The following is a 22,233-nucleotide window of genomic DNA, read 5'->3' as shown; positions in this document are numbered from 1 at the left end:
GTGGTCCTTTTCACTATTCTAGAGAGTCCAACATCATGTCTTTAGAGATACCTGCTAGGTGTCTATGAAAGGAAAGACTTTGTGGACAGGTAGCGCCGTGGTGGCTGTTATATGAAATGATCGATCGCCGATGCTGCTTCTTGTTTGGAGATGCACGAGGTGATGCTTGATGCTGGACTTGAGTACTTTGCAATTCTCTGTATAACTCATCTCATGTATCAGCTAGTCTAATTATACTCTTCATACCACAATCAGTGTTGATTTGTGTATCAACCTGTTCTTGACATGCTTGACATAGCAGTGAAGACATGGATAAGCATCATCTATTTCAATCATAAATTCTTCTATTAAAATTTTAAGCCAGTCGTGACCTGCCCAAGAAATCATGTTACTTTTGGAAACATAAGCTTCGTTAACCCATCATCATCTGGCCAGGAGACATCCACATGCTAGCGGATCTCTTCTTGCGCTGGAGAAGACAGTGTCTTCCCCACTTCCGCCTGTACTTTTCGGGGACGGCGTCGATTTCGGGAATCCACAGCGTCCGTGCCAGGAGATGCGTGTTGGCAGCGTCGAGAAACTCAACACACTTGACGATCTCCCAGTGGTTCTTGTCCGCAATGTAATCTGGCTCTTTGCGTGACACCGATTTCTTTCTCAGGGGGTATTGGGTATCCACGAGGAAAGAGCACATGCGAGGCTCGACGTATTTGCCCGCATCTTCTTCGTTGCGGTCATTCAGACCCTTTGTTGGCAGCCAGGTGCCGCTCCAGAACCCGAAGCCAGTCCCGGCCTCAGAAAACTCGCCGGGCAACAGGCCACGGAACTCGGAACGTAGGAACTTGGCATGCATGTTACGCGGGAGGAAGTAGGAGGTTGGGAAGCGATACCATTCTTTCCCGAAGCAGACATTGTCTTCTTCTGCTCCAAACGTATTTCCTGATCCATCTCCCCAAAGCGGTGTGTAGACCTTCAGAGGGGCCGAATACGCAGAGTATATGCCGTAGATGCGCGCAATGCCGATATTGACGGAGAGGAGAAGGACGAGGCCGACAACGAGAAGCTTGAGACGGCCCGAGATCTTTCCGATCAACGTCGTGGTATTGGAAGATCCAAGAGTATATAGGATGATGTGAACCGATATCGCGGCATTGAGGGCGAGGAAGGGGTAGGCCGGGTACATGAACCTCTCCTCCTTGTGTGGCTGCGCGGTGAAGATTCCTAGCCACATGTAGAAGGGTGCGACAAAAACAACAGTACGCAACCCGCTGGATAGGTTCTGTGAAGTCCTGGAGAAAGCCTTCTGGAGGATGAAGAGTGGCAATGCCAAAAGAGCGAGGATAAACCAAACGTTGAAATTCAACGCAAGATTCTTGAAATAGAAGGTCCAGGGCTCAGTTCCGTAAAGGTCAGGACCGCCGGTCTTGGAGAAGATGTTGTATTTGACAATGTTCCATGAGACAACCACCGACTTCTTGTAAAAGAACAGGTTGATGAGAAAGTCGGAAAACTGGTGGCTATAAGTATAGTGTTCCAACATGGGGCAACGAATATGAGACAACTTACCAGAACCAAAAGACCAGCGATGACACCACGGACAAGTCGGATGAGAGCTTCGATGAAAGAGGTCCTGTCGCTGAACAGGACTAGAATGAACTCTTCAAGGAGATACGGCGTAGAGAGGGCAGCAGCAAAGGGCCAGCCAAGAACACCAGCGACGGCGAACCAAGTTATGCCTTGCCATGTCTTCAGACCACCCCGCCAGTTCATGAACGATGCAGCGCCGAGCATCCCCATGTACATGGCAAAGCTGGAGGGCAAGAAGGCTGCACTGGCATGGAAGTTTCCTGGACTTAGGATGGTGGCGATGAGGAAGACGACGCCAATTCTAGCATTGAGAGCTAGACTGATGCCTTGGTAGAGGATGGTCTGGCAAATGGCACAGAGAAGGGCCAGGCCGTAGCGAATGAAGTAGAATTCGGAAACCTAAGAAGATCAGCCATCAGCTCATTTTCACAGACGGAAAAAACAACTCACCTTGGTAGACTGAGGGAGTATTCTGCGGACATTGCCCACAACAGCATGAAGTGCTATGTAAAGCCAGCTTCGGATGGCGTAATCCGGTGAGTACTCCCAGGTCTGCAGGCCGTAGCCATGTGAGAGATAATGGGCCGGCTCCCAGTAATTGAACGTCTCGTCACAATCCTGAATTGGCGCAAACAGGGCCGCAATCATGCTGGCGCTGAAAAAGAGGTAAAAGGCCGAGATGGGCTTGATGCTATATGCACTTGGCCGCCTGGTGATTCAAGCTCAAGGACGCGCATCAGCAGCTGCGCTCACAGGCGGTTGAGTGGAACATACTTTTTCTTTGCATGGCTGGCATCGGGATGCTCGTAGGGCGCGGGAGTGGCTCTGTCTCGGTCTCGCTCCCTCTCCCTCCTGGAACTAGAACTAGACTTTGACGACGGCGCCTTCTCCTTCTCCTTGTCCTTTGTGGTAGTTTTGGGCGCCATAGTCGCGGATGCAACAGTTTGATGGCTTTGTGAAAGATCAAGATGTTTTGTTTATGTTGGGGTCAAGATCCACTCGCGAAAGAGGATGGCGGTGAGGCTTGTTGAGCCGCGGTGGCGTTCGGTGAGCCGGTGAAACGCTCACCTGTTCTCCTCTCTTCACCGTGATGGATGATTCTGCACTGCAAGTTCGCGCTGGAGGCTGGCGGGCTGAAGTGCAGCGAGCCATTCCTACACTGGTTGGTCCGCCCCACATACCGCCCGGAGACGCCATTCTGCCTGTGCTATGGATTCTTTTTTTTTTCCTTATCGTCCCGATAACAGCAGCCCAGAGCATTGATTTTCTTTCGCCTCTGCATTGCTGCAGCTCTTCCATCAACCACGTCGAATTCCAACTGGACTCTCCAAGTCCGACCGACATAATTGCAGCCTTTTAATGGTGTTATTGTATTTCATATCCATTGCATTATAGGCGGCGATCCTCTCACTCGTCTTGACATCCTTCACGACTTCCAGGATACCCAAGCCCGTTTTCCTTCTTGGGCGCAAAACTTCCTCTCCAAATCACACACATCTTCGTTGCCACAATGTCCGGCTTCCAGATCCCCGGACTGGGCCAAGCAAAGGTGAACGAAGTGCTGCCGCCGCTTCCAGCTGATCTCGCAATTGCCGCTGCGAGCGCCGTAGAAGACAGCGAGATGGCCGGCGCAAATCCATCCGCGCTCGAGACAACAACATCATCAGCCACAGAACAACACAACGAAGCCGCCAAGGACAGCGCCTCTGACCCAGACGCTATGACAATCGACAAGCCTGAGAGCCCGCCTTCTTTGACACACGCTCTAGAAGCAGCCCTTGGCGGCCTAGACAATCCTGATGCGAACCAACAGGCGCCCGCACCTGAAGCAGAGCAAGTTCCTTTACAACCCGACCAAAGCGAACACCCCGAATGGGAAATCGACTCCACACCATACGAGTCATCGGATTCCAGCAGTTCCGACTCGTCATCCGATGATGATGACTCTGACAATGAGGGCTATGAACCGCTTGGCATCGAAGAAACAGCACGGCTCCTGATGGAGACAGAGGGAGGCTCTGATGATGAGGGAGATAGAGGGAAGGCGTCTGGGGCCGGTTATGTACGGACAAAGAATGAGCTTCCCGACGAAGTCATTCCCAAGCCGGACGTGGCAATCACCCCCGAGATGGCAATAGAGGAGCTCGGTGCCATTGAACATATTGTCGAGAATATCATGCTCATCAAAGCATTCACTCCCGGAGAATACCAAGTCTTGGACAGCGGATCTGTCCTGTGCAACGCAGAGAGGGTTGTCATCGGAGTCATCGCAGAGACGATAGGCAAGGTGTTGCAACCGATGTACACGGTCATGTTCAACACGGCAGAAGAGGTGAAAGAGCTTGGGCTGGAGGTTGGAACAAAGATATACTATCCTGTTGATCACGCATCGTACGTTTTCACTGAGCCTCTGAAGAATCTCAAGGGCTCTGATGCTAGCAACCTGCACGATGAGGAAATTGCCGATGAAGAAGTCGAGTTTTCGGATGATGAGAAGGAAGCAGAATACAAGCGGTCATTGAAGCAGAAGAAGAAAGACAAGTGGAAGAGCTCTGGTGGCAAGGAGGGTAAACAGCCTCACCCGTTGCGCCAGGAGCTGTCGGCAGATGGCAGCTTGAACTACGATGAGGAGGACGATGGCCCTTATAAGCCATTAGCTCGACCTGTTGGCTTTGGGGCGGGCCCCTCATCGACCGAGACTCATGAGCCTGCTCCCAGACCAGGATTCTCAAGGGGAGGTCGGAGAGGAGACTCTCGAGGTCGAGGTGGTCGTGGAAGAGGTTCTGGCCGCGGAGGTAGGGGAGGCTTTAGCCATCCTAGGGATGGATATTCACTCCCTCCTCAAGGCAATCAGAACCCCCAAGCAGGAGTGCCCACGGGCAGCTCATGGAACTTCAACCCAGTTCCCCCCTCCAACTCCGCGCCAGTTCCGTCTCTTCCTCAGTTTGGCTTCCCCCTTCCTGGGTGGCCAGCACAGGGCCAGCCAGCACCTTCTGCGGTACCGCCTCCACCGCCAGGCTGGCCCGGATCTGCCCAAGGACAGGGCCAGGCGCCTAACGGCGGAGCATTCGTCAATCCCGCATTCTTTGCAGCTCTGATGAGCCAGATTCAGGCACAAACCGGGCAGGGTGGGTGGAACGGCCAGGTCCCACCGCCTCCTCCGCCACCTCAGCAGTAATGGATGTTACTCGTAGGCTGCAAATAGCATTGAGTCTGGGAGTTTTGGATCGAGGTAGAATTTGGTTTCAGCTACCTTGGTATTTGGGCGTTTGGGTACGGCTTCGCGATGTGCGGATTTTGTTGGTCATCTTCAATGGTGTTGATGTTTAGACTCACGTATCTCATGGTCATATGGGACGGCACTTGTACGTGCAGATGCGCTAGCCCGATCAGACCTATGCATATAGTTGTATGAATAACGCAACCAAGAACATGCGGACATGTGCAAACATATACACACATTATTTTATGATTATCTAGCTTCCAATGACAAGTAAATGTCTTGTAGCGCCATTGTTTTCGGTCCCCCGGCATCATGCCGCATTACCAGTTACGGCAAGGCGGATCCCCCAACCGTCCCTGAAGACGTAGGCCCAGCCCCCTGTAGCGGTGGGGATCTGTGACCTACCAGGCCGACCTTGGTAGGAACCTTTGAATCGCATCACCTCGCTCTGCTTCTCTGCTTATCTCCATCTCTCCCTCTTCCTTCACCTCGATCTCTACTTCTCAGCATCATCATCATCATCATCATCATCATCGCTATAACTGTGCTCTTTCATCACATCAAACCACCATGAAGTTCCTACAAACCTCTCTTATCGCGGCCGCCCTGCCTGCTGCCCTCGTCAGCGGTCGCTTCGTCGTGGAGAACGAGGGCGACAATGTTCAGCTCGACGAGCCGGCCAAGTACCTCGTCGAGCTGAGCCCCGGCGAGACACAATGGGTTACCGAGGAGGACAAGTGGGATCTTAGACGTGTATGTCCAATCTCGCTGAAGCCTGTCTGCAGCGTCAAACAGCCCCGACTAACATTCCCCATCTGGTGTAGAACGGCCAAAACTTCATGGACATCACCGACACACAAGAGCTGGGCACCCTCCGCGCCAAGACTAGCCAAGCTTCCGTCGCGTTTCCCGACAAGTGCGTCAAGCAGAAGGAGGTTGGTGAGCTGGCGGGCCACCTGACCAAGGACGGGATGCGCAGGAATCTCGAGAAGCTGACCAGCTTCCACACCCGATACTACAAGTCCGACTACGGCCGGCAGTCGTCAGAATGGGTCTTGGAGAGGATCAACGGCATCATCAAGGATGCTGGCGCCGAGGACACCGTGACTGCGGAGCACTTTTCCCACTCGTGGCCGCAGAGCTCCGTCATTGCGAGAATCCCCGGCAAGACCAACACCACCGTCGTCATTGGTGCTCACCAGGATTCCATCAACCTGTGGCTCCCCTCAATTTTGGGTGCTCCTGGCGCCGACGACGATGGAAGTGGCACGGTTACCATCATGGAAGTGTTCCACACGCTGCTCAAGGCCAAAGACGTTGTTGGCGGGTCTGCACCCAACACTGTCGAATTCCACTGGTACAGTGCCGAGGAGGGCGGTCTCCTAGGCAGCCAGGCCATCTTCCAGTCGTACGAGAAACAGGGCCGCGACGTCAAGGCCATGCTCCAGCAGGACATGACTGGCTTTGTCCAGGGAACCGAGGATGCGGGCAAGCCGGAGAGCGTTGGCGTCATCACCGACTTTGTTCACCCCGGCCTCACTGCTTTCATCAAGAAGGTCATCGAGGAGGTAAGTTCACTTTATCTATTCTTAGAAAATCCCCGCGTTGCATTGTTAACATCTTCCCCTACAGTACTGCAGCATTCCCTGGGTGGAGACCAAGTGCGGCTATGCTTGCTCTGACCACGCCTCTGCGTCAAAGGCCGGTTACCCTTCTGCCTTTGTTATCGAGTCTGCATTCGAGAACTCGGACCAGCACATCCACGGCACCGAGGATCTCATCAAGTACCTGTCTTTTGACCACATGCTTGAGCACGCCAAGATGACTCTGGGCTTGGTCTACGAGCTCGCATACCACGACTTTTCTTCAAAGGCGGTTGAGGAGCCATCAGAATTGTAAATAATGTAATACCAGCACCAAACCTGTGCATGCCAGAGTGGAGGAAATGTTTGTCCCGTTTGAGCATTGTTAAGAATATAATTATTGTACAAGACTTGAGATGACAACCTGCCCCGTACTATAGAGTCACGCCGAACCTTTGGGTCAAGTCTTGTTTCTATGCCATCTTGTCTAGCTCGTGAAATGTCCAAATAGGTACCCAATTGTCTTGCTTTGGAGATGCACCTTTGTATTCTTGCAAAATACATCTTTCAAGCCACCAACAACATGTACGCCTTTTCATTGTGCAACGGCCATGTACAAAAGCCCCCAAATTTCCAATGAATATGTGGCTGAAAGACAGAGACATGGGACAAAGACGCAGATCTAGATGACGTGCATAGAAGAACCATGAGAAGAAAGGAATATGCATTCCGTCCAGCATAGCACGTGAATTTAATTCATTAACATGGCCAAGGCAGTTAATGACGTTTGGATTCATTGATGCCTTTGGGCGAATTGCACATCGCAAACGCTGCAGCTGGGCGGCCCGCTTGGCAGTGGCCCCTGCAAACAGGCAGTCCCAGTCCATTGTGCCTGTTTGAAAGCAGAAGGGAAAAAGCATAAAGCAGAAATCTCAAGTTCGCACTTGGGAGTCTCCGAGGAAACCAAGATTTCCACAAAGCAAGAGCCAGTCTCTTGTCAGACAAAGGGCGACTCCGGTTGAGTGAGTTGAGACCCCAAGGTATCTTTACATTAAATATTTCTTCTCCCCCCTTCATCTGAGTATTTGACTCTGAACGCGAAGCACTTTTTTTTTAAATTCCCCCCCAAGACTGATTTTGATATCGAAAAGCCTGCAGCTTAGCAAATATGCATCAACAGAATATTCTCAACACCAGCGAGGCCGCGACGCCAAATTCCGGCAAGAAGAGAGCTTTTCTGCCAGATGATGAGGTGCTCGATAACGACGACTCCAAGAAGCGCCGGTATGCACAGGACGACGTGCGTGCGGCTGGACGTTGTGGCAGCAATATGCGCTTTGGTACCACTCAGCCCGCTCTCACGGCATCGGAGCACCGGGGACGTTCGGATGAGCTGCAGCGAGGTCGCACACGGTGGCGAGAGGGGAGTGAGCCGCCGAACTGGGACTGTCGGGAGTTTCACGAGCGTCTAAGCATGGTTGCGAGCTATGACGATAGCGCTGGAGCAGAGAGGAACCCTTTTCAGGACTCTGAGACCAGGAGAGCTATAGCTGCGTGAGGGGTTTCGCCAAGCTGAATATCCAAATGACCACAACAAGAGAGGCGGAGATGACTTTAAACGAAAACGAGTTGGCTATTGCCTTTTCATCTGGGAGGATAGTTGGGGGCCTCTTTGCTTCAGTTTCTTACGCGTTGGATTACCACTGGCAGCGATGATTGCCGGCACATCCAAAGGAGAAGGCCTCACACAGCACAACAATGTCGTACGCAACAGCGTCAAAAAGTCAACCACTGATGCTCCGCAACTGGGAAGTTTTTGAAGACACTGAAGCAGGAGGTTTTGATCGGGATACGGCTTGCATAGTATGAGATCTTGGCGTCGATCCAGGACTCGGTGGGTTTATCGGTTTGGTTTAGGGTTCGCTTTTGGCGTTTAGGATAGAGGACAAGTCGCGTATGAAAGCCCGATAGAAATTCAGACATTTTTCGACTTCGACACGTGTTGTGCCCCGGATCGGTCGCTGTTTTGGCGTGGAAGAAGATGCGTAGCCCCGCCCATGTTGGCCTCTTTGTGCTTGTCGGCTGGTGATTTCTGTTGTCAAATCGGTCAATCCTCTCAAAGACCCATGTCATCATCGCTATCGTCGTCCATATCTTGGCCATGTTCCTCCTCTTCTTCACGCCGCATGGTTTCAGCACTTGCACCAATCTTGCGAACGCCCTCGGCTACACTGGCAACAAAACCTCTGCTCTCAGCAAGCTCCATGGCCCCGACGCCCCGAAGGCTCGTGACGCCTTCGCCGTGGCTTTCCGGCTGTGTGATTTTGGATCTCATCTTAGCTGATCGAGCTTCCTGAAGATCTCTCAGAAGAGAGCGCACTTCGGAGGCGGACGGAACATCATCGCTGGCGTGAGCGAGAAGCATCTCGGCGAACTCGAACCAATGGTACGGTAGGGCGCCTGCTGGAGCTGCCGTCGTGCAGGACGGCAGAAACGGAGGCGACAATATGATGTCCGCATCTGTAGAGTTGAACCTTTTCGAATTGCCTCTGCTGTCGGCTCTGACGGGCGGTGGAGGGGGAGGTGCCCAATCCTTGACGTCGATGGCAGTTTCGTAGGTGACGATTTCGCGAAGGGATTCGGGATGGAGCCATGCCGGGGGCACGATGTTGGCGCGTCGCTGCTTTTTGAGTAGAATTGCTAGCCAGAGAGGCAGATCAGCGCGGTGTGGCGGGCGAAGCTTGGGAGTCGAGCCCTATTGTTCAACATGGTCAGAAGACGAAGACGAAGGGATGGCTTTCTCTGCGTAGAATAGAATTGGAATGGCTGACCGAGAGAAGCTCAATGCTCTCGAGGCGCTGGCGGGGAACGACGGTGACGAGCTCCATTTCGCACAGAAAGGCGGCCTCTGAGGGCACCAGGCCCAGGGGGAGAGGCAAAGCCATGGTTTGGGTCGTGATGATGCCGGTGACAGCTTGAGATGCGATGTGATTGCAGTGGTGTTAAGCTGCGTGTCAGTCGTGTTGAAAATGTTGGTGCCCCTCCATAGAGGAATGCGGACGACCCACCCGCCACCAGATATCTAGTACCTAATCTAGATCTAAAAGCAGATCTCGCCATCCAGGTACCTTGTCGAATTGACTTTTCCAATGGAACTTGACGTCTGTTTTAATCATCTCCACGTGCGTGGTTTACTCTATTTATATCGATGCCTCACCAATTACCATCGTGGTCTTGAAATTATTTATAGCGTAGGAACGTCTCTAGATCTGAACGCAAGACATAAGCAGGGATCATCGTCAGCGCTTAGAAGACAGGTGGTGAGCACCCTGTCGTACATGTAATCTTGAGACTTGACTGAGGACTCCTGTCTATGGAGATTGCTCTTTATGAATAGAAATAATAAGCCTTCGAGCCACTCTCAAGAGCACTAGCCATAGTAATATAGTGGTAGTATATCAGTTTGTGGACCAAGCGAAGCACTGACGGCCGAGGTTCGATTCCTCGCTACGGCATTCTTTTTTGCTCTTTTTGCCATTGTTCATGGCCAAGATGATGCGTGGGTAATTACATATATGCTAGATCTCGAGCAGACTGAAAGCACAAGAGTATGTTGAAGTAATCTTGTGCTTCCCTAGTACGATTCGTGAGTCCATACCCAAGAAACATGGAAAATGTTTCTGTCTAGGCTGTTTGATGTGGAGCCTCCAGTAAACTTGATTCTTAGATCTTGCTAACAACAAAGAACCACTCCGTACTTTAGCTTCCCATAAGTGAACAATATCAGTTCATATCAAACAATTTATTGATATACGCATATTAACAGTTAGAAACAGCAGATGTATTGCCGTGGTTGTGATAAGGATTATCATTAACAGATCTTGAAAAGAAGCATCGTCACGCCCTGCATTATATCTAGGCCCACGTCTCGCAGCTTAGATGCAACCTCCAACCTCCATGTTTTAAAATAAAAGCTCTGCTATAATTAGCTTCACATCCGTCTTCCGCCTTACTCTAGCTTCGCTGGTATGTCTTGCTGATCAACTAAGCTTACCTATTCTGAGAACCTAAAAGAACTCGATGCTACCACATATGAACCGGGTATTTAACAGAGCAGAACTCGACCTTGAAACTCAACACAGAGAACCACACTCCATCTCTTACTCCAGACTTCACTAATAACATCACATCTTCATTGAGATTCACTACCATGCCGTCCATCCCTCGCGCCACAATCCTCGCCTTTGGCGTAACCTCGTTCATCTCGGGATGGGCTTCACTCATCTCACCAAATCTAATGATCGAATCCCTCAACCTCCCCACAGGCGCCCTACCAGCCGTAAAAGGCAACGCTCTGGCAGCCATTGCCATGGGCATTTACTACACACTGGCCGCGTACCAAAACAACACTGCATTTTTCGCCGCTACTGTTCCGATGAGGCTGCTTACAGCTACGGTATTCTGGGCGCAGAATTGGAAGGCCGCGTCGATCTGGGAGGGTGCGGGTGCTATTTTAACTGCAGCGGCTTTGGTCTTGTCTTGAGATGCTTGTGGGAAGCGAACCAAAAGCATCACATCACAAGCTTACACCAGCCAAACGAGGCAATGATGTAATATTGCCATCTCTGCTACAATAGCCAAGATTACCCGGTCTGACTGCATTTTTCAATTTGTCTTGTCATTTTTCTCTCCCCTCTTGAAGATGAGTCCTTCGACGTGAGTCACAAGAGGCTATTCTGGATATGGAGACACGGAAATTCGCCGATACGTCCATTGGGCAGGTGGAAACAGTGCGATTAAGAGGTGGAAATGCCAATGTTGGACGTATGGCAAAGAGCAGTGAAGGGCCATGCGGTGGACAGCTTCACGTAAGAATAGACACACAAAAAACCCAAGTAGTTTGTCCAGCAGAATGAAGCGTGTGAGATGCTGCGAGCAGTTGGTTATATAGGGAAACGACATTGAGCCTCACACAGTGTCAAATCATAACGCCTCCGTCACAAGACAGCCACTTTACGCGCGAATTGTGTGCGCAAAACCCTCCGCCCAGGCCAGTAAATCTCTCCTCATGGCTTGCGCCCGAGCCATGATTGGCTGGAGATAGCCGATGAAATCACACTGTGTCAGGAGGAGACGCGATGGAGACATCCAAGTATGCAGATATAGGGAGCAACGTCAGCTTGATAGGCAATCCTTGCTGCTGCCTCGCTCGTCGCATCTCATCTTCCCCTGATCAAGCCCGTTGTCCGGTGTAGGACTTTGGAATCCCGTCGCAGAGGCTCATTCGAACAAAACAGCTTGAAACCTCATCGAACCTCACTTCTCGACATCGTCCTCCATACACAAGTCAATCGTCACCATGGCCATGTACAGCGCTGTCCCGCCCCCTGAGGAGACCCCTCCTCCCAGCCAGCTTACGGCAAGCATCATCTTCCCAGCTGCTCCGGCATCTGGCGCTCCCATCGACATCGAGGCCTGGACCATCTCGGCGCTTCAATCGCTCAGCGTTTCGCCCGTTGCCCGCGGCACCGGAAGCCCTCTATCGATCCCTCTCGATGCGCTCCCGACGCCCTCCAAGCGCTCTGCTAGCCGGCAGCAGGTCACCATCACAACCGCTGCCGAGCAAGTCCAGGTTACCGTTGTCACTGCTCCTCGTAGACCGCCATCTGCTCGGGACAGTCAGAAGCGCAGAGAGGCCATCCTGAAGGGCAAGGAAGGTAGCCGGCAGCGTCGGCGATGGGAGAATGGTATTGAATACTGCCTTGTCTGAATCAGACAAGTTCCAAGCACCTCAAGACACAGGTCGCTGATGAAGAAGGGAAATATCCCCTGAACAGATCGTCTCATGCACGTTCCCAACGTCCAGCCGCCCGAGCCCGTCGACTGGGAAGTCCACCCGACACATCCCATCCACCGAGTCCCGTATCAGCTCGCCCAGTTCTGGGACCACGGCGTGCGCCAGCGCATCCAGGACAAGACGGCGAAGCTCCAGGCCGCGCGCAAGAAGCAGCAGCTCAAGACCGGCAGTGCAACAGGCCTCGGCGTGGGCGAGGTGCCGCGCGACCTCCGAGAAGCGACCAAGCGCAGCCCGGTAATCCGCACCTGGGTCAAGGCCCTTGAGGAACCTGTGCGACAGTACATGGTTGACGAGCGTCGGGGGCGAAAGGCCAAGGATCAAGCCGACAATGGCAATGATGACGACGTGGATAGCGCGGCGGAGGAGATGGACTCTGATGATGAAGAGATTGTCTTCGTGGGCCGCAACGGCAGAATGAGAGACTTGCAGGAGAAGAGGGCTGCTGCGGCTGCTGCTGCCGCAAGGTACAGGACTGCCCACCGACAAGTGTCACAGGAGACGGTTGACTCGGGGCTGGTGTTTGATTCCTTTGGCGATGATGAGAGCGCTGCTTTCAAGTGAGTTTCCCTTTTCCTCGTGATACACTGTGTGAATGTAAGAAGGCTAACCTGATATCCATCTCCAGGCGGTGGCTTACACATGCCATCTCGGATTACTACGGCCTGACATCAAGGTCAGTCACCTTGGCCAACGCCCAGAGGGTAGTATACATCGGCTTGAAGCAAGTTCCGCAGCTGAAGAAGGCTGTTCCTCTCATTAACCACCTTCCACGACCTTTGTGGGAAATCTGCTGAGTGTAGCCAAAGATGGACGAGTATAATCTTTACAGAGTAAAGAATGTGGAGACTTGGGTTATACAGGACCTCACGCCCTCACCATATACAGGCATCTTCTTGAGTATATTGTTTACTAGACATATATGTTCCGTTCATTTAATACATCTAGACGAATAGAGGTGGTACTGGAGATGCCAAACGTACAGTTGGTTTCAATGTAGAAGCCCAAAATTCTTTCACCAGAGATCCTCACATCGCCACTGTTGTCCACCGAGACTAACGTCCGAATGATAATATGCTGAGGAGGCTAGTCCCCCCATCTTCGATCTATTACTTTTGCTGTCAGGAGCAACCCCTTTTCTCCGCCGACCAATGGTCCAAATCTGGCAACTCGTTCTGGCACCGGCATGTTGAGAAATACGGCCAATCCCGACACTCCGCCCTGTTCGAAAAGCGTTTTGGAAAGTACCTTGGCAGCGATAATATTCATGCCCGCTCTCCTGAGGAATATCTCCCACGGAGTTTCTTCAGAAGACAAAAACCTTGATAGCGCTGCGGATCTTGGGGAATATCGACACATAAAAGCCAGAACCCACGAAGCCATTGTCTCTGTTGCTCCTGGGATAAAGTGTACATCGACATCCCCATCTAGTGCAACTGCAAAGCTCGAAAACTCAGCATATGCGGCTGTATCTGATGGAGCCATTGTTCCCATATACTCTCCCTTGGGCTGCGACTCTGATACTAGAACAATAAGAGTTTCATATCTCTGGCTCACTTTCTGTACGCGCTCCCGTAGTGGAGTTTGGGACTGAGAGCCTGGAAGGGAACGCTGCTTGACCTTGAGAATATTCGTGATGATGATTCCTGTACTAGGCGAAAGGGATATATCAGCTTCGAAACTTAAAGGCGAGACAACCTCTTTGGACTGAGTAACCCCTGGTAGCAAGACGGTGGTGTTGTGGCGGGAAAAATCCACGTCGATTAACTTCTCCGGAGCCCACATGTTCTCTAATTTTCTCAATATAGGCCTAGCAAGATCAACAGAAATGATGAAAGACGCCTTTTCGGATGGTATCTCAATGTAAGGAATTGGCACGGGAGGCATCTCTTCAGCCATCTGGAGAGGGACTGTGTCACGATCGTTGGTTGCAGATATTTCGCTGCGAGGTATAGACGGCAAAGTACCTGCAACTGTATATTGACTCATTGCAGCGGGTTCCGTACCCAAGCGCGGTCTTTTCATGCCCCTTAGTTCCATAAAGTTGTGGAGGAGGATGCTCGTGGCACTCGTGTCGTAAGACTTTGGTAATAGTCTTGGGCCATCGTCGTCGAGTTTCCTACGAGTCGGGCGATTAACTTTGTGAGAATCCTCTGAGATGCATGTTTTGTTTCCTTGCTCCAAGTTCATCCAATTTGGGTTCTCATGATGCTGGGTGCTAGCAGGGGGCGCTTCGTCAGGTTCGTCGTTCAATGAGTATACCGATTCGACTTCTTCGTCTTGTTGAATACATAAGACATCCAAACTTGGCTTTATCGAAACGAAATCGAGACTGCTTAAAAGAGAGGTAGAGTCAAGAGAAAGATATTTTGCAATTATATCATCTGCCACCGCGATTTCGTCCACCATTATTGGCTGCATTTTGTCCAAGGGGAAAACTGCCCACCTAAGAGAAGATTCTGAAGATGGGTCCCGCGGAATTGACAAAATATTGAAACAGTGAGGTATACTTTTCCTCAAGAATGCAAAATGAGTCTTCGCGGTAAAGTGCCTAAGGGACCATTCAGGAGGTGGGATGTCGAAATCAAGCAGAGGGACAGTAGCACGACACAGGGAGTCAGCTGGATAAAAACTCTCTTGATTCACCAATTGGTTGGCGTAATAATGCCGGTCCTCAAGCAGTGTCATGAAAGCATCTTCAAAATTCCCTGTTTCCTCGAGTGACTTGGAGACACTCTCGTCGTCATCACCGATCAGAGGCAGGTGGATATCAGTGAGTGCGTTGGTTTCGCTTAGGGTATCTGAGCTAGTAAGGACGACAGGAGCTTCGACTTCGGCTTCTCGAAACAGGGGGTAACATGTTTGGAAGAGTTGTGGTAACTCTCCAGCGATTGGTGATGTCATGAAAGTGGACGAAATAATAGGATCTGAGTCCATGTCCCGCTGAATGGCCTCGAGAACGATCCGGTCAGGGCTACTTGGTTCTGATACAAGATCTACCACTGCCGCACCACTATTAGGGATAAACGGTGCAGTGTCGTCTGATACTGGAGATAAGGGGGGCGAAATAGGGTCTAGGCAGCTGTATTGATACTACAAATCCATCAGTCACATTGGACAATAACGATCCAAGCAGTAAAGTTGACTCACTGGCTTGATTGGTGTTTGTTGTAGAAGCAAAATCTCATGTTCGGAAGCTATCAGCGATTTGCTTTGTTCACTCACAAGATTCGCGGCGGCCTCTGATAAGTCAGGTGCATCTTTGTCAAGTTCACGATGTAGAAGTTCCCATAACCAGGTAAGACCAGGCGGAAAACTTATACTTTCATCTTTATCTGGTCTTGTGCAAGCGAAGGGGATCCATTGCTTGAAAGGATCACTGTATCTCTTGGTATGAACCTGGTCTAGGTACTCTTGGAGATCACTCTCATGACAAGATCCCAAGTCCAGCTCTCCTACCGGAAACAAAAGCTCTTTCGTAAGACTGTTGGAAGCCGATAGGGAAATTTTTGATGGAGAATCGTGGAGAAGCTTCTCGAGATTCTCCCGGTGATGTTGATGCTGGTCAAAGACATCTCCTGTGAGTTGTGGGTTTGGGAGAGGAACCATTTTCAATCCCGGCTGGGATACAAATCCATCCTTTTCGGCAGTCTCTCTTGCGCTCTGTATGTCTGTCACATGGGATTGAAACGTAAATGGGTGTCGCCTATGGTTTTTGAAGCAGTTCTCGCGACGACCATATTCGTCAGCCGTTTCTGTCCGCTCGATGGGTTTGCCTGGGGCTGGTGTCATGCTGAATACCAATATTCATGTATATCGTGGCTCCTATGGCTGCGAGACATAAAGAAGAATTGGTTAGTATTTATGAAGAGTGCGGCGTTAGATGAAGGTAAATGATTATTCTTGGTTGTGGCCAATTTGGCGTGATCTTTAGAACCTCTGCCTCCATTACAATAGTATGGGAAAGAGCGATGGTTGATTGAGGCGGGAGGTGATTGATATCGATAACAATCTTCCCGTGACTCACGATACGGCACCCGGCATGATGAATACCTTCTACTAGATATCTCAGGGGATTCAAATTAGAGGGTTCCAGTTTGTGGGCGTGTTTACAGAACCTGGCGTTCACTTCCGTAGAGGAGTTGAGCTGGCGTAACTCTGCAGCCGACATCAGCCAGCATATGTACCCTGCAGAACAACAAAGGTCCATTACTGCATGCCTTATAGACTATTAGTAGTGGCTAGTGTGATATCATTTATTATATATTAACATGAATATGTACCTTGATCTAATTCCTATGCTCCAATTGACTCATCTGCTTTGTCTAATAGCAATTTTTGCTTTTCCCAAAACACTTGATACCTTTCTATCGCCCCTTGACCACTTTCCTCCCGAATAAGCGAAAGCCAAGCTTCATCAGCATCCTGGAGCAAAAAGCAGTCTGGTTTTGCTTTATGATCAAGCAGTACCTCAACAATATCCCAATAACCCTTAACAACTGCCGCATTCAACGCACTGCCATATTTACCGCCGCGTGCATTGACATCGGCTCCCTTGCTTAGCAGTATCTTCACTGAACCCGTTTGTCCCGCCCACGCTGCTGCCTGCAGAGCTGATCCGAATAATCCGCCTTGCCTATTGACGTCGAGGCCGCTACAGTTGTCCAGGAGAAAGGCAGCCACGTATCCGCCAAACTCGATCGCGCACGCCGACTGCAGCGGGAAGCCATATATACCGGCTGCGAGGCTGGCGTCAGCGCCGCGATCGAGCAGGAAGCGGATCCGATCGACTGCGGCATAGTGGTTGCTTCTAGTTTCAAAGGCCAAGGCAGCCTGCAGGGCTGTGGGATGCTGCGTTCCACGCGAGTCGTTGACATCAACGCCACGGTCCAGCAACTGCTGCAGCGCGCTGAGAATATCGCTCTCTGTCTGCGCCGCCGCCGCGTGCCAGGTGCTGCCGAAAGAGCCACCTTGCGTATGGACGTCGGCTCCATATTCGAGCAGGAGGTTGAATATAGTGATGGTGGGTGAATTGTACTCAAAAGCATGGGCGCAAACTGCTTGGAGCGCGGTTCCGTACTTCCCTCCTTGGGCGTTGACGTTGGCTCCCCGAGTAAGCAACAAGCGTACCATCTCGAGCGAGCCTTCAGCGCAAGCCCGTTGCAGTGCCGTGCCGTAGATTCCTCCTTGTGCGTCTATATCGGCGCCGCCATCTAACAGCAGGCCTAGAAGTTTGGTGTTCCGGGAGTGTATCACAGCGTTTATCGCGTTTCCGATTTCACCTCCGGTGGCGGTGGCGTTGATGTCGGCGCCGTGATCCAACAGCAGTTGAACTGTTTCCGCGCTCGACCAAGCGCCTGACGCTGCAGCCAAGGCGCTCCCATATTCTCCTCCTTGAATAGTCACATCAGCGCCCTTCTCTAATAGAATTTGCACCACGTCTTTGCCACTATTTCCGCATGCTGCTTGCAAAGCTGTTCCGTAATGACCCCCTTCCGCATTGATATCAGCGCCTCTGCGAATTAAAAGCTTCACACTCGTTAGTGGATAGGAATAATAGGATCCCGCGCAAACTGCCTGTAGTGCGTTGCCATATTTGCCGCCTTTCGCATTCACATCAGCGCCTCTGTCCAACAAGAGCGTGATCAAAGCGTAATCCTTTGTTCGTGCCGCGCACGCTGCCTGTAGCGCATTGCCGTACTTGCCGCCTTTTGCATTCACATCAGCGCCTCTGTCTAGTAATAGCTTGACCGCTTGGTAAATCTCGGACGTTGTGACCGTCTGACTACGGTCAGACTGTGCACACGCTGCCTGAAGCGGATAGCCATATTCACCACCTGGTGCATTAACATCCGCCCCTCGCTCTAGTAGTAAATGGAAGTGTGTACTCAAGTGTTGATCTGCTGCTGCCTTATGGAGCGCTGTTCCGTAGATATCGCCGCCTCGCCTATTCAGGTTGGCGCCGGCATCAACAAGGTACAGAAAGCAATCCCAATATAAATGTGAGCCAAACCGCATGGCGGATGTAAGAACGCAACCAGACTCGTTCGAAGGGAGGTCAATATCGGCCCCACGGCTAACAAGAAGCTTCAGGACATGAGGCCGTGCCCCATCCGCGGCAGCTTGGAGAGCCGAGCCCCAATTGCCACGCTGCGCATTGATGTCGGCGCCCTTGTCCAGCAAGATATTCACGATTGTGTCATGTCCCATATAGGCTGCCGCCTGTAGAGCATCTCCGAAGAACTCACGCTCCGAATTGACCTCGGCGCCCTTACCAAGACAGAATTGGACGACCGCTATGCTCCCTCCGTAGGCCGCATCATGGAGAGCCACGTTTAAATCTTCTTGTGTCGAATATATATTCATGTGAGAGAATATCATCTCAGTAAGCTGAAGGAAGCCACGCTGCGCTGTATAGCACTGCGGTCGTAGCCGCATGGTGGGGGATGAATGTTTGGCGTAGTAATGCACCCACTTGTTCTCTTCAATCATGAGGTCTAAGCTTGCACTGCGGGCTGCGAGGGCTCGCGTCGCGACTTGTGTTACCTCAGCCGGCCAAGATGCGCGTGGCACCATCTCGAGGTGCAGTGGCCAGTTGGCGGCTGCGTAGCTCATCAACTTCAGTTCCCAGCGGTTATATTCGGTCGTGGCGGTGTGCTGCAGATGGTAAGCCAGGCAGCAGTGCGCGATATGCAGATGAGCGTCGGCTTCGCCAAACGAAAAGACTTTGGCGGAGCCTTCGGCGATGCGATTCGAGACGAGGTACTCCTTTACCGAGAAGTGAGCCAGTCGAACGTACGCAACAAAGCACCCATCAGAAGAACCAGCAGATGTGCCCGAGTCTTGTTCCCAGTTCTCTTGAACAACGATCAGACTAGATAAGTACTTGAGAACGTCTGCGGAATGGAAAAGCCGCCCTTCTTCATCGAAAGGAAGGGTGCGGTTGGGGTAAAGGATGAATATCTCAGCGAGTTGCTCCAGCAGGAGTACTTCGTTGGAGAAGGCGAGCCACTTCAAGCAGCTTATTATCTGGGACTGGAATGCGAGGTCTAGGCTCAAGAGCAGCCTATCGTACGTCGCATCAAGGCCAGTAGGGAGTTCTTGGAGCGCCTTGCGGACGAGAGAAGCGGACGAGAGTTGCTGGAGGGCCTCAAGCTGAAAGAAGACGTATTGGAACCTGAGCGCGCCGTTAGATGTTGCGTGCTACATGCGCACTATATGTGTTTCCAATACTAACATGCCATCCGCTTTCTCGATCAGCGAGTCCCTTGCTTCCTTTTTGATGACTTCTGGCCATGAACTGTACTCTTCAGAGGCCAGAGTCAAATCGATGAACATGCCGATATCGCGGTCTAGGACATCTCGACGAATAGTCAGATCGATTGCGGCTGTATTTGAAGATGGGGACAAAAGAAAGCTCATTATTGCATCGATATCGGCCTCTTTCCGGCTCGTGCATAGGACGTGGAAATTTGCAGGCGCAGCAGTAATGATACGACGCAAGCTGCTAAGGAGTTTCTTCCGTTCCCCCTGAAGAGTCGGGCACTCATCTAAGGCGTCAATGACAATGTGAACAGCTGAGAATCCTCTTGCGACCGCTGTCAGCATGGCTTCAAGCGTCTGCGTATCTGGGCGCTGACCCTTCTCCATGTATTCGTTGAGGCTTTGAATTGGCGGAGGGGTATCGGGGCGTCGAGAACAGAGTTGTTTGACTAGCGATGAAAGCATATTGTTTACTTTCTGCTTCTCCAGGTCGCTGAAGCTGAAGAAAAAGTATGCGAGTGCAGTCGAGGGATCGGTCGCGTTTTGATCTTGTAGGTGTTTGATAACCACCGAGCTCAAGACAGACTTTCCAGAACCGGCTACCAATTGTTAGTAAATGAGTGCTTGACGAGTTGCATCATGAGACGAACCCTTTCCGTGAAGCCACAGAAGAGAAGCTGGAGATGCCTCCCAAGCCTTGAATTCTTCGCTCTCCTTCGTTAACCAGTCACCAGTGCCAGCTTTATGTTTATCGCGAGCGGCATTATACATTTCAGAAGGATCGACGTCGCAGAGCCATCTTAGCACATGTCGCCGACTGCTCTCATCCTGAGCACGCTCAACTGCGCTGCGCAGACTTGAGAGGTCTGTGCCAATCTTGCCCCAGTGATGTAAAGTCTCCTGGTGTCGTCTCTCAGCGGCTGAGGATTCTTCGTCGTACTTCATATCCCGCCAAAGATTTTCAACAGCGGCGAATTGGCGTTCCTGCTCTTGAATCTGGCCCAGCAACAGGCTCCAGTCATCCCACTTGACAATATCCAGCCCTAAACGGAAAGCTGCATTATGGGCATAATAACAGTAGCTCGTGGCCTGAAACCTCAGGATAGATCGATATAGCATCTCCAAGCTGTCTTTATACACGACGTGGGATAATTGAGGCAATTCCCGGCCATGAGTTGTGGCCTCGTAGCGCCGGACGTAGAGATCCTCTCGCATACGACTCTGGACGATTAGGGAAGATATATATTCCAAGCCCTTCGCTAGTGATGTTCCTTGCTCGGAGGGATGCATGAAGAGCTAAGATGATCAGTCAAGGCTTGGTAACCCATGGGCCTGCATACGAGATGTTCCAAAATCGACTCACCGGTAGTATCAGACTAACACCTACCCACGCTATCGAAGCGTACGGATTTGGCTTCAGAGCGCCAGTGATGTATTCATTGGCCCAGTTCACGACGCCCAGGACAGGCTGTACTAAATTTTTCACTTGGACTTCGGAACCGCCAAATTTAATTTTCCACGCGTCTCTGTTGTTCTCGTCCATCTTGCTGCGGAGAATTGCGTCCATTCGCTCTCTTATGCTGGTTTTTGAGCCAATCGTATAGCCAAGACCAGCGGTCAGGCTCTCTCGTGCCTTATTTTCGTAGTCATTTATGAGTTGGGGATCCTCCCTCCGTAACCTCTCGTATGCTAGGCTCCATAACTCTCTGATTGACTCGACATTTTCATTGAGATTCGGCAACGACTTCTCTGGCAAATTTGATTTGTCAATATGATTCATAGAGATAGGTTTGGATTGTCTTGACGACCCCTCCGATTCAACAACTAAATCGTTGTGGTTGGGTTTCTTGATAGACGATGTGTTGGTCTCAGATCCCGAATCCTCCTGCACAGGTTGGGCAATGGAGGTCCCTCCCTGATTGTCTTTGCGTTTGGAGATACCAATACGCAGTTTCTCCTTCAGCTTTCCAAGCCCCATTTCGGATGTTTATTTGACAATTGAACTAATACTCGCAGTCGCTAGTCTTAAGGCTGGGGTTTTATGGGGGCCTAACGGCAAGATGTAAAGGAAGCACTTGAGGGGTAATATTAGGTGCCGTTTGGATAGAGGAATTCGACTGGTCTGGTAATTGATAGCTACGTGTAGGATTGGTGACTAAGCCTGGCTTGGCCCAGCTTCTGGTATAACCAAATGCAGAACGTTTCCTCATAGCCCAGTACCTAGGTAAAAAGACAAGACGAGCTATCTGGTTGAACATGGCCTTAGCCGAGATCGTTACTAGTGGTAGCGACATCAAATAGTTCCCTGACTGCTTCTCGCGCCTTGGTCCTTATAGCAGTTAGACAGGATTTGTCCAATTCCGGTGTATGTTGTTTGTGATGTTCGTTGAGCCAAGTTCATACATAGGTGGGTTATCGCAAGGTGAGCAAGTGCGCTCAATGACGATGAGGGCGTTGACCTGCTCCTCTGTAAGGTCGGCCATGATTGGATCAGTTTGATTGCTAAATACCTGTACATCTGCAGGCTCAAAGGCACCTATGTACCTATCAACAGAAAACTCACTAAGAAACCACTCTAGGTAACATCTAATCTCATTAATAAAGAATTTAATCACTTTGAACATTCATCATAAATTCCATTCTAAAAACTAAGATATGATCTTATATCAAATTCATTACAGGTTATTAGGTTCACGGGAACTAATAATGCCACTAACATTTTA

General features: G+C 51.0%; 8 protein-coding genes across 8 annotated transcripts; 5 read left to right on the top strand and 3 right to left on the bottom strand.

Moving 5' to 3' along the window:
* Positions 1–412: 412 nt before the first annotated feature.
* On the bottom strand, positions 413–2,513 carry Triagg1_197 (CAZyme family GT22; the record flags this gene model as incomplete). The annotated part of the gene is made up of 4 exons (XM_062896975.1): positions 413–1,510; positions 1,567–1,986; positions 2,038–2,296; positions 2,362–2,513. The coding sequence occupies 4 exons, from the start codon at positions 2,511–2,513 to the stop codon at positions 413–415; spliced, it is 1,929 nt and encodes a 642-aa protein (XP_062760547.1).
* Positions 2,514–3,097: 584 nt separating this feature from the next.
* Positions 3,098–4,765, top strand: Triagg1_196 (uncharacterized protein; the record flags this gene model as incomplete). The annotated part of the gene is made up of 1 exon (XM_062896964.1): positions 3,098–4,765. One exon carries the CDS (start codon positions 3,098–3,100, stop codon positions 4,763–4,765), a length of 1,668 nt encoding a protein of 555 aa, XP_062760546.1.
* Positions 4,766–5,380: 615 nt separating this feature from the next.
* Positions 5,381–6,709, top strand: Triagg1_195 (uncharacterized protein; the record flags this gene model as incomplete). The annotated part of the gene is made up of 3 exons (XM_062896953.1): positions 5,381–5,563; positions 5,635–6,378; positions 6,443–6,709. The coding sequence occupies 3 exons, from the start codon at positions 5,381–5,383 to the stop codon at positions 6,707–6,709; spliced, it is 1,194 nt and encodes a 397-aa protein (XP_062760545.1).
* Positions 6,710–7,561: 852 nt separating this feature from the next.
* On the top strand, positions 7,562–7,951 carry Triagg1_194 (uncharacterized protein; the record flags this gene model as incomplete). Its single annotated transcript, XM_062896942.1, has 1 exon — positions 7,562–7,951. One exon carries the CDS (start codon positions 7,562–7,564, stop codon positions 7,949–7,951), a length of 390 nt encoding a protein of 129 aa, XP_062760544.1.
* Positions 7,952–8,509: 558 nt separating this feature from the next.
* On the bottom strand, positions 8,510–9,338 carry Triagg1_193 (uncharacterized protein; the record flags this gene model as incomplete). Its single annotated transcript, XM_062896931.1, has 2 exons — positions 8,510–9,148; positions 9,225–9,338. 2 exons carry the CDS (start codon positions 9,336–9,338, stop codon positions 8,510–8,512), a joined length of 753 nt encoding a protein of 250 aa, XP_062760543.1.
* Positions 9,339–10,603: 1,265 nt separating this feature from the next.
* On the top strand, positions 10,604–10,936 carry Triagg1_192 (uncharacterized protein; the record flags this gene model as incomplete). The annotated part of the gene is made up of 1 exon (XM_062896920.1): positions 10,604–10,936. One exon carries the CDS (start codon positions 10,604–10,606, stop codon positions 10,934–10,936), a length of 333 nt encoding a protein of 110 aa, XP_062760542.1.
* Positions 10,937–11,752: 816 nt separating this feature from the next.
* Triagg1_191 (uncharacterized protein) lies at positions 11,753–13,044 on the top strand (the record flags this gene model as incomplete). Its single annotated transcript, XM_062896909.1, has 3 exons — positions 11,753–12,140; positions 12,231–12,807; positions 12,876–13,044. The coding sequence occupies 3 exons, from the start codon at positions 11,753–11,755 to the stop codon at positions 13,042–13,044; spliced, it is 1,134 nt and encodes a 377-aa protein (XP_062760541.1).
* A 289-nt stretch (positions 13,045–13,333) lies between these two features.
* On the bottom strand, positions 13,334–21,488 carry Triagg1_189 (uncharacterized protein; the record flags this gene model as incomplete). The annotated part of the gene is made up of 7 exons (XM_062896897.1): positions 13,334–15,340; positions 15,398–16,040; positions 16,611–16,672; positions 16,718–19,424; positions 19,485–20,109; positions 20,161–20,806; positions 20,874–21,488. 7 exons carry the CDS (start codon positions 21,486–21,488, stop codon positions 13,334–13,336), a joined length of 7,305 nt encoding a protein of 2,434 aa, XP_062760539.1.
* Between the last annotated feature and the right edge of the window lie 745 nt (positions 21,489–22,233).

Source organism: Trichoderma aggressivum, assembly GCF_033847375.1.
Source record: "Trichoderma aggressivum f. europaeum strain CBS 100526 chromosome Unknown scaffold_001, whole genome shotgun sequence".
NCBI lineage: Eukaryota > Fungi > Ascomycota > Sordariomycetes > Hypocreales > Hypocreaceae > Trichoderma > Trichoderma aggressivum.
The sequence above is the reverse complement of the archived record's forward strand: the minus strand, read 5'-3'. Positions and strand labels throughout refer to the sequence as shown.